Source organism: Columba livia, chromosome 20 (genome assembly GCF_036013475.1).
Source record: "Columba livia isolate bColLiv1 breed racing homer chromosome 20, bColLiv1.pat.W.v2, whole genome shotgun sequence".
NCBI classification, from domain to species: domain Eukaryota; kingdom Metazoa; phylum Chordata; class Aves; order Columbiformes; family Columbidae; genus Columba; species Columba livia.
Window position 1 is genome coordinate 6,337,296 of NC_088621.1, and position 10,940 is coordinate 6,348,235.

At 45.4% G+C, this 10,940-nt stretch overlaps 1 protein-coding gene across 1 annotated transcript; it reads right to left on the reverse strand.

Annotated features, from left to right (window-relative positions):
* Positions 1 to 40: 40 nt before the first annotated feature.
* PRKRIP1 (PRKR interacting protein 1) lies at positions 41 to 8,445 on the reverse strand. Its single transcript, XM_005502089.3, has 6 exons — positions 8,284 to 8,445; positions 7,355 to 7,433; positions 5,839 to 5,939; positions 4,984 to 5,069; positions 3,102 to 3,169; positions 41 to 780 (listed from the first exon to the last, which is right to left on the reverse strand). Exons 1-6 carry the CDS (start codon positions 8,401 to 8,403, stop codon positions 665 to 667), a joined length of 570 nt encoding a protein of 189 aa, XP_005502146.2. The 5' UTR covers positions 8,404 to 8,445; the 3' UTR covers positions 41 to 664.
* Positions 8,446 to 10,940: the final 2,495 nt, after the last annotated feature.

Consider the following 10,940-nt stretch of genomic DNA (forward strand, 5'->3'; position numbering starts at 1 on the left):
TTTTACTGAAATCCTCTTAAAAAAAAGGAAGACAGAACAATCCAATACATCCCCTTTATTCATTTAAAAAACATGGAAGAAAAGTAATAGGGAATGTTTTAGCAATAAAAAAGGGATCCTGCTTAAAAATCTATAGAACTTGTCTAGCAACATAAACTGATTTCTTTGGGTTAGAGATGACCCCATACAAAACCCCAAATTCAGAACACTCACAGTGCAGGAGAGTCTGGCTACAGACCACTTTTCTACTTTAGGTTAAACTCTTCCCTTAGATTCATGTATCCCACTACTACCAGCTTTGACATAAGTAGAATATGTAGCCCTCACAGTAATATTTTCCTTAAATAGTAATGGATATGTTTTAGCTTTCAGGCAGAAAAACACTCTGGGCCATGTTAGAAAGAACTCTAGGGTCAGAGAAACTTATGGCTGACTCTTTAGAGCAAACTTAGAGCAGACTGCACAGCAGTTATACAAGCAATTAAGAAAAAACCCTCTTATTTGGCATTTCTCTATCAATATCTCTTGGGCCTGTGCCGTGAAGGTCATTCACCATTAAGCAGATATAACATACGCCAATGGGTTCTGCTTGGCTGAGATGAAAGACTTTCATGCTCCTGGATATAAAGCAATGAACAGTGTTTGCAGTTGTCCCTGAAAGGCTTCATCCTCTTCCCATCACAAAACTTGGCTCTTCAGCATCATCTTCCTTCTCTTCCTCCTCCTTGCTATCCTCTTCATCATCCTCACTGCTGACTCGCTCTTGAGATTGATCAGGTTCTACAAACACAAACAGGATGAACTGACAATATATCCCCACGTGTCTCCCTTGTTAAGTATTTCAAAACAAAATAGTCTCAGGTGGATCAGGTCACACTAATTAGTAACAATGGGTAACATATTCCCATGTGTTGTCCTTGTTAAATATATCACAGCAAAGTAGACCCAGACACTAAGGAAACATGTCTCATGTACCGAGTGATATCGACCTCAGAATATCAAATTCTCCCTTGGAGAAATATTCCCTTACGTCCAACGTTACCTCTGTGCCAAGTCCATCATTAAACAGCATCACCCCCAACTGAACATTATTTCAATCAGAGGTAATCAAATGCAGAAGTGATGAATTATAGAATGAAATTATAGAATTATCTCATTCTCAACCAGCATGACCTTTCAAGTATCACAGAGTACTGTTAAAGAATGCAGGCGCTGGGAAGCCACAGGCAAGGCTCAGTATATTTCTACACCTTTTTTTTATTACAGAGTTTACAGAAACTCCACAAGGTGCCACGAACTTCTACAGACTGTTCAGTATCCTGTGAGTCCAGGAACTCACTACGATATGTGATAATAATGAAGGTCACAGAAAATTTGTGAAGCCTGCTAAAAGACCAGAAAGCACCTACTAGAAACTAAATAATGGATAATGAAAATTAGGTACGGCATAAAGTGGAACCTGCAGCTAACAGCCATTCTGCTGCTCCCAGCAGCTCTTGTACCTTTACTGCTCCTCAGATCAAGTCTCACTCAGCTCATGCTCTGACCAGTTACACACAGGATTTAGGATTAATGGTCTGATGCCACCGTGTGGTGAAGTTCTGTACTTTCATTTTTCATTCGGGGTCTGTGTAATAACGCAACTTTAATGCTGAGCATATTTAGCACCAGCCTTTATTCTTAATGTTTTTACGAAAACTACGGTGAAAGATGGCAAGTCAGAAGTTTTATTTATTCATTCAAAAAGGAAGATGAATGCTTGCTTGCCACAGCCAACAAATACACTTCAATTAATTCAGAAAAAACCCTCAGATCTCAACCCAGGGCACACGAAACTAGAAAAAGACACACCTAGTAGACTGAAGGTGGCTATCAGAGGCTTCTATCTCCACTGTTGGTTTTTTTTAATAGAGAACAACAAACTGCAAAGAGCTAAGAACTATTCAAAAGACAGGGGAGTTTGGATTCTGGCTTCCAGAAGGCGACTTCCTCACGCTGAACAAAATCATTCCAGCCCAAGAACAGGTACATGGCAGTCCTGTACCACAGTGCCAGTCCCTGACCCAGCTCCCCTCTCTCCCAGCCACTCCCCAAAGGGATGGGTGTATCTGTTTTGTTCCCTTGAAGTGAACAAAAGTACATTGACTCATACTTAAATTTTCCTCCCAGTCACACTTCATAAACAAGTAGCTTTAAAAAAAAGAAACAGAACCAAAACAAAATGCAAAAAAAATCCACTCTGCTACATTCACTTGCTGTCACAAGTAAAATTAACCTGGCGATTAATTTGTCCTCCCATGTTTATATGTGAGGCTGGCACTGGCTCAGTTGAAACAGATCCAATTCTGAGCAGCAAACCAGAAATAAGGTGGAATTATCCGACAATTCAGTGTTGTAGCAGAACTATCAGAAATGGTTGTAACTTTTAAGAATTACTGCAGAGTTAGTGCGCTAATCCATAAAGGACTATTTGAAAGAATAAGCTAAAATATCTCACTGAAAGGAAGCAACAAGTATTCAAAAGTTTGAGCAAACAGTTACACTGACATTGCTGAACATTAATTTTCAAGACTGCAGCAGAACAGAGGCAGTCGGGGATTTTTCATGTTTATTTCTATGTCAAATAAAATAATCATGCGGAACAGATGGCACCAAGGTGGCTCAATTTCTTACATACAAAATCATAACTCAGTTTCTTGCTGTGTATTTTTTCCACCTGTTTTCCCATACACAGTCAGAAAAAGAAGGGCCTTTAACAATACTGCCTTTTATAGCAGATGTTCCAAATCTGCAGTTTGTCAGAATAGCTGGGGCAAAACATCCACAATCAACAAAGCCGGATTCCAATGTTTTCTGTCCAAAATTTCCCCTAATAAAGAGAAAATATTCACAAACAGCCAAGCTATTTGTAAGATTAAATCTCAACATAGATGGCTTTCAAAGAGGACTTTAGAAACATTAGCTAAAATAACAAGCTTAAGGCTGAGTTCTTTCTATCCATGTATTGAGAATGCTTGGGGCTGAGGGTGGAACAAACCCTTCTGGGCTTCAATTAGGGAACAGAACTAAATCTTGAGAAAAGAAAATTAAATTCCACTGACCTTTTTCCTGCTTCTTTTGTTCAAGTTTATTTTTCTTAGCTTGCAGTTTCTTCTCTTTTAACTTCTGGCTATAAAGCAAAGACAAGAAGACTCTTTCGCAAATCCAACACTGTAAAGCTTCTGCACATTCATACACTGATAAAGGATGTATTACAGACATTTTGGAAAAGCAGACTTCAGAAGAGAAGTTCATTTTAAATTTGGCCTCAACTGAAAATTCAGCAAGAGCAAACTTAAGACACATGATCAACAGAAACTTTTCTATGTTGTTTTTGTCTAATGGAATTGGGGTTTTTTCAAGTCTTTCATGACACTACTGCAACCAAAACTATATCCTATGCAATAATCTCCAAGGACACAGACGGAATAAAAATTAAACTGCCCCTACATTTTAGCTAGCGAGCCTAATAAACAAAAAGGGACAATGGTGTCAAAACCCAGACTGCTGGAACTGAACATAGGGAAAATAAATTAAGTCATCCCAGTAATTGAAAAAAATAACACAGTATGCTTTGACCTTTATCTTTGGCTGTACATCCTCAATATGCTGGGCCCTAGGAGTAATGTTCCAAGCGAGAGGGAATTTCAGTTCACACGACCCAGCTCTGTTTGCCCAGCAAAGGTAACCCAGCAGTCTAACTGCAGACACAGAGCAGAGCAATCTGGGATTCATGTTCCTCTCTTAACACCATAAACAAATTCTCTTGAAACAGAGAGCCAAGTACTGCGCCTGTTAGGTCAGGACAGAAGAGAAAAGCTGGAGAGGGAATTCAGAGGGGCTGCTACAGGGCAAAGCCACTTGGTACCTTCACCATTAGACTACAGAAGGGGGATGAGGAAGTGTTAGGAGTGTTGAGGCAGCATTTGCTGTTTTAACAGTTGCTCTCCGCCTCAGCCAGGCAAAAGGCAGCAGGCCAGATCTGACTTGCCGGCCATCTGTTGGACCACACTAAATTAAAGCAAGACGGCAACAGTGTTTGTGTTGTCCACTTTTGTGCTAATGTGCCAGTGAGTCACTACGCACAGGCCTTTCGGCAGCAGCTCTCAGCTACAAGATGTGAAGCCTTATTTCTCAAAGTGGCAAGAGAGAGGCTGCGCAGGGTCAGACCCCCTGAGGGACCTGAGCCACAAAACCCTGCTATTTCTGAAAAGTATGGTGGGCACAGATTGTGGAATTTAAATTATTGTATCGCTGCACTACAACGCCTGAGAGCATCAATCTTGTAACTATTTCACTTTATCTAAGTCTTAAGAGAAGGATGGATTTAATATTTTTTATTTTTTCCATCTAATTTACTGGACTTGACCTGCCAGACATTTCAATGAGGTAGGCAGAAGTGACTACTGATTTTAACAATACTGTACTCATCAGTGGCCTGTTCCATATTCCCAGGCTAACCTGGACTAGTCACACTGACGGTGTACAGGGGACAGCATCAGGCCATGCTCTGCTAGTCCAAACCCCTACATGCACCCATTACGCAGCACCCATTTTTGCACTTAAGCTGCTTGGTGTTAGCTGTTTCAGATATTTATTTAGGCCAGATGTACAAATAAACCTCTCCTGACATTGTTATAACAAATATGCAGTGAGGCGTGTTGCAGTCAACACCACAGCGTCAGCAAAAGCTGCTCAACCAGTCAAAAGTTATCCTGCTAGCAATGGCACAGAAAATAAACAGTGCTGGCAAATGCTGCCAAATTTACAGCTATCTTCAGAAACCAAACAATGACATTAACAAAACTAATTTCCACAGCCAGACTTCTCAGCTGCTAGATGCAGACACAGAATGACAGCAGTTAGCCAAAGCATGCAGATACAGATGAGGCACGGGGCACAAGGGTTTCCATGTCAAGCCTCCTGGGAACAATCTGCTCTTACCGCTTCCTTCTGCGTTTTGCTGTTTGTTCTTCTGCAATCATCTTATTCCTCTCCAGTTTCTTCTGGAATTCTTCATCTAGTCTTTGCTGTAATTGATCACATGTCATACTTTAGCCACAATCTAAATTAAAATACTTCTTTTCAAAGTCATGTCCTTTAAGGGAGAAGCCTTTTAGCAAAATACAGAAGGGAGCTTTGCCAGATTTTGTCTGGCTACATTTTTTTATACAAAAGCCATACTGGTAGGGATGACTTCTGTCTGTACAGACAACATTTTTAACCTGCAGTCTGAGCCAAACATCGACGCCTTTAGAGAGAGAAATCCTCACCAAAACAGATAAGTGAAGTTTGGCTCCTGCCATAAATAGTGTTTCAGTAAAAAACAAGAGAATAATTTGGGACACAAACATTAACGTACAGGTCAAAGAACGCATCTTGGCCAAGAGATTATAACAATAACGCACTCTGAAAGAGGTGGTATTCTACTCCAACAAAACATAAAAAAAGGTCCAGACTCTGTGCACAGGCACTTGCTTTGATCCTGTCTGTGCAAGACAGTGATATTAGGGACTTCTAGTTTTTAAAGCATTTCCAAACCAACCTGAGAACACACACATTCATGTGCATTCTTACTGCGTGTGAGGACCCCAGTGAACAAGGAAGACAGAGCACATTTGACACAAAGCACCAAAAGTTTCAATACTGACAGACACCACATACCATATATTTCTACATTTATCCTCTGATAAGGGGTGGTTCAGAACTGAATTATTCATACATGACTTTAAAAGAAGAAAAGATTTGCAATGAATATCAAATGGTCAGGGGGTGGGGATTACAAAGAGTCCTGCTGACCTTCTCAGCCATGGCATCCATGAAATCTTGCCTCTGGTACTCTCGCCGACGCAGATGCCGGTATACATGAAACTCCCCACTCCCAGCTCCAGCACTGGAACCTATAGAAAGAAGAGTTAATCTGCAAGAAAATAGCATACACATATACTAGATGCTCACAAATCACTACAGCTAGACGCTGAGGGACAGGACATGTGAAAGGGCACTGCAAGATGAAAATCTATTAGCAACGCACAGAGCGTGTCACCACTTTATATAAGCTCAAACAGCACGCCAAAGCGAGCTACCAAACCGTATGCTTATGGTCCACTGCAGTTTCTCTCCTAGAGAGAATGAAATCTTAGCTGGACATTGAGGCAGTTAAAAAAATCTAGAGATGAAATGCACACCCCATTCTCTTCTAGGCAGAGGTGAGCTAAAACATCCTACCAAGCTTGCTTCTCACTAATTTTCAGCATCTCATCCCAAAAATAAAGGTCAACAATAAGGTGATAAAGCCCACCATATTATACTTTCCCATGCACAACAGATACCACTGACAGTTTTTGACTGTTTCTTCATAAACGAAATCCCTATAGCTCTCTCTTCCTGGCATCAGTTCGCATGTTGAAGTCTCACAGGAGCTTTCACCATCACACTCCATCCTCTTCCTCTGTCTCCTGAGCCATTTCTCAAGGCAAAGCAGACAAATACGTGCCTCAAAGAAGACACCCGGTAATTAAAACACGGCAGCTGGGACCGCAATATGGGTGCTCTTGATACTAACAGAATCCCAACACGTCAAGTGCTTCCACAAAAACAAGACAGTGCAACTCAAGCACGCAGCAAAGTTACTTGAAAAAGACACGAGGGAACTAGAATAAGCAGAACAGTTTATTTAGAAGCATATAAAAGCTTTAGTCCAAGATCAATTATTCTGAAATAAGAACCAGTCAGCCTCTACAAAGGATCGTTAATAAGGATGAAAGTCCCAAAGAAAGACAGAACTTCTACATGTAGATACAATTTACACCACAACTATTGCATTTAATCCCCATAGGTAAAAGTGTAAGCAGAATACTTGGGCCAGGTTCCTCACACAGCTGCCAGCTCCCTGCCTGACCTTGTACAATCATGTCCACTGCACGCGTCTGCTTCTCACTGCCTGAGATTCAGACTCAAAGCACTCAAAAGAGGGACCTCTTAAGTTTCCAGAGCACTCTCAGATCCATGGAAAGGACAAATTTACTTATCATCATCTACTTGTCATCGCCAGAGCAGCAGCGTATTTCATTGCAGGCAGTCCACGTGCCACAGTGCCACAGACATTGTTCACTTTGCATCCTGACAACAAGCAGGAACGTGGAACCCAAGTACCAAAGAAAACTTGAAAAAGCAACTGTCAAAGCACATTTCATACCTCTTTTCTCCAGTAAAATGAGCAACAACAGAAAACTACCTCTGGCCTTTTCTATTAAATGCTTTTCTAAGTTTAATGTAGCTGACCCCACAGTTATCTGAAGAATAGTATTGTTACCCATCACATCTCTAACGAACTCCGGGGGAGGTCGTGGTGCCCATTCATTCAGTTTTTCAGGAATTGGTACAGTCTTTTCCTGCAAGAACAAACCAACCAGTCATCAGTACCTTCTAGGAGCAAAGTCTAAAATTTTAACACATTGTTGAAACATGGTGTGTCTGACAACAGCCTCTTTGATCAGCTGACAGTAACTCCTTCACACATAGGGATCAGGAGCAGGCAGAAGATGACAATCACATTCAGACCTGCAGGTCAACAAACTCCAGGAGCACCAGGAGTGTTTGTGCTTCTTTTCAGTATGGAAACTAGAAAGAAGTCAGCACCGCCACGCACTCGCAGAAATCGAGTATGCTTCCACTACCCTTGGTCTAGGAAGCGATTAAAGGGATTTGTGCACCTCCCATTCCAGATCTCAGAGGACAGGGAAGGGAGAACACATGGTACAAGGTCAGAGGAAGAACACGTGTGGCCATGTCTCAGCCTCCTCCAGCACACACAGAGGGTGGGTAAGAGTCGGAAAACGCCTCCTCCTCAGGGCAAGGATCAGAACACCCGGTTATAGGAACCAGGGCCAAGCTCCCCGCATTAAAAGCAGTGGGCAGAGCACTGAGGGGCCAGGCCCCCCCGGCTCCCCAGAGAAGGGTTTGTCCCTTCAGAGCACCCCAGGAAAGGCTCTCACAGACCCGGGGACGAGGCGGTGATGGGGTCGGTCCCTCTCCCCTCACAGACCCGGGCAAGGAGGAGCTGAGGGTCGTCCCTCCCTCCTTACAGAACCCCGGGCTATCGGCCTCCCTCCCCTCATAGCCCCCAGTGTGTGAGGAAGCGGGGGTCGGTCCCTCTCCCCTCACAGACCCCGCAGGGGTGGGGGTCTCACTCTCCCCTCAAGACCCCGCGGGCAGGAGCACAGGCCCAGCAGGTGCCCTCACCGGGTTCCTCATGAGCCGCTCAAGGCGCAGTCGCTGCTCCTCGGCGGCGCTGCGGGGGATGACGAGCGGCTGCGGCTCCTTACGGGGCCGGGGCGGCCGCGGGGCCGAGGGCGCCGCCATGTTCCAGCCGCCGCCGCGCCCCGCCTCGCTCTGACGTCACGGCGCGCGACGCGACTAGGCCATGTCATGGCGGCGGCTGCGGCCTGGGGGAGTGAGGGGAGAAGGGACCCCCCCGCGGGCCCTGAGTGCTGCGAATTGAAGGTGGTTCCTGTGTCACGTCTCCCAGGGCCCAGTTGCACCTTGGGGGCGCGTCCCCCCGAAGCTGGAATATTGTGTCCAGTTCTGGGCGCCTCAGTTCCAGCAGGACAGGGAACTGCTGGAGAGAGTCCAGTGCAGGGCAACAAAAATGCTGAAGGGAGTGGAGCATCTCCCGTGTGAGGAAAGGCTGAGGGAGCTGGGGCTCTGGAGCTGGACAAGAGGAGACTGAGGGGCGACCTCATTAATTTTTATAAATGTGTAAAGGGTGAGTGTCAGGAGGATGGAGCCAGGCTCTTCTCGGTGACAACCAATAAGGGGCAGTGGGTGCAAACTGAAACACAGGAGGTTCCGTTTAAATTTGAGAAGAAACTTGTTCCTGGTGAGAGTGGCAGAGCCTGGCCCAGGCTGCCCAGGGAGGTTGTGGAGTCTCCTTCTGTGCAGACATTCCAACCCGCCTGGACACCTTCCTGTGTAACCTCATCTGGGTGTTCCTGCTCCATGGGGGGATTGCACTGGATGAGCTTTTGAGATCCCTTCCAACCCCTGACATGCCGTGATTCTGTGAAGCTGCGTTTACCGGAGCTCTGAGTTCCCCTGTGTCCCCCTGCATGTTCTCCAGGCTGCAGTGAGCATGGCCTGTCTCGTGCAGGGACCATTAGCAAAGCAGCTCCAGCACATCACGGAATCACAGACTGGTTGGGGTTGAAGGGACCTCTGGAGATCATCCAGTCCAACCCACCTGCTCACGCAGAGTCACGAGAGCAGATCACACAGGATCACATCCAGGTGGGTTTTTTCCAGCTGAACAGCCACAGCTCTCTCAGTCTCTCCTCATAAGAAAGATGCTCCAGATCCCTCAGTGTTTTTGTTTCTGCTGGCCTCCCTCTAGCAATTCCTTGTCCTTAAACTGGGGAGCCCAGAGCTGGACACAGAACTCCAGATGGGGCCTCACCAGGGCAGAGTAGCCGCCCTCTGCCCAGGCTCTGGGCTCAGCACCTGACCACAGAGCCCCGAGAAGGGTGAAAATTCAGTGCATTTCACACCAGCACCCTTGGTCCTGACAAATCCCTTCCTCGTGACTGTGTAAGTGATACGGGACTTCCTAGTGCCTTCCCGGCAGGCTGCCTGCGCCATCTGTTCGTGTCACTTTGGTAATTAACCAGCGCTGCCCGCAGGCTTTGTGCACTGACGGTGATGAACGGCGGTGCGATTCCCCATGGCTCGGCCTTGCTGGGCGCCGGGGAAGGCGGGCAGGTAGCTGGGGGGGACATGCTGCACCATTTGCATTTGTATTCACATCTGGGCTTTGCAGAACAGCGCCTGGACCAGCTGGGGGCTTGTACACTTGGACCCACACTTGTCTGATGAGGACGGAGGAATCATAGAATAGAATTGTAAGGAATGTTTAATGAAGGGATGTTGTTTTTACAAAACTGAGGACCTGGTGCCTGACCCCAGCATGGGGGAAGGACTGAGAGACATCAGACTATGAATCCTTAATGTAAACCAAAGTCTCTTTAAACTGATTCCAGAATGCATACTGATATCTGTATTAAAAAAAAATCCATCTAGTGGGAAGATAAGCCAAAGAGCCAGGAATCCATAATCTAAATAGATCGATAAGGGGAAGGGGCTTGTTAGAATTAGACGAATGAAATATGTAAACATTGGGTAGTCTCTAAACCCTGCAGTACCAACCAATGGGGAGCAGGGGAGGGAAATTGCAGCCGAGACTGGGGGTGGAAATAAGCCAGGGCTTTTTCTATTCTGTGTGCCTACCTTCAGGTAGAACACCTGATCTTGCAAAATCATTATTAAAACATGCTTTGCTAAGAGATCCTGCCTGGGCCCATTTTATTTGCAAGGTAGTTGTTTCCTACAGAATACTAGAAGGATTTTGGTTGGAAGAGACCCTCAGGACCATCGAGTCCAACCATAACCTAATTCTAGCACTAAACCATGTCCTTAAGAACCTTGTCCGAATGCCTTTTAAATACCTCAAAGGAAGGTGTGTGCGGGGCAGAGGAGCCGGAGCTGGCTGCGATACAGGCGTCCTCTGCATGCCAAATTTCTCGTCAAGCTGCCGTGGCCCTACAGAAATGGCATGGCATGTGCTCAGGCCCTGTGTGCGTCAGAGAATTAGTCGGTAAAGGTCAGCTGCAATGGAAGAGGGGCGTAAGCCTTTGTGTAGTTTATGGAGATAAGCTGAAGCGGTGAAATCAGGCTCCAGGTTTCAGACAGCTTCGTGCTGTGCATGCGGAGAGGGTGACAGAAAAAGGAGTGGAAAGGTTGGGAATGGCTCCTTCTGAGATTCGTGGGTCATTTGTATGACCTGAATTTATTAAGCCCCCATGCTCTTCCCCCTCCTGCAAAGAAAATCAGAGCTGATCCTCAGGTTC

Coding starts and splice junctions, on each gene's coding strand:
- PRKRIP1 (XM_005502089.3), bottom strand. CDS start 8,403: ATGGCGGCGCCCTCGGCCCCGCGGCCGCCCCGGCCCCGTAAGGAGCCG. Junction 7,434..8,283: donor AGCGGCTCATGAGGAACCCG/GTGAGGGCACCT, acceptor TTGTTCTTGCAG/GAAAAGACTGTACCAATTCC. Junction 781..3,101: donor ACAAAAGAAGCAGGAAAAAG/GTCAGTGGAATT, acceptor TTGTGTTTGTAG/AACCTGATCAATCTCAAGAG.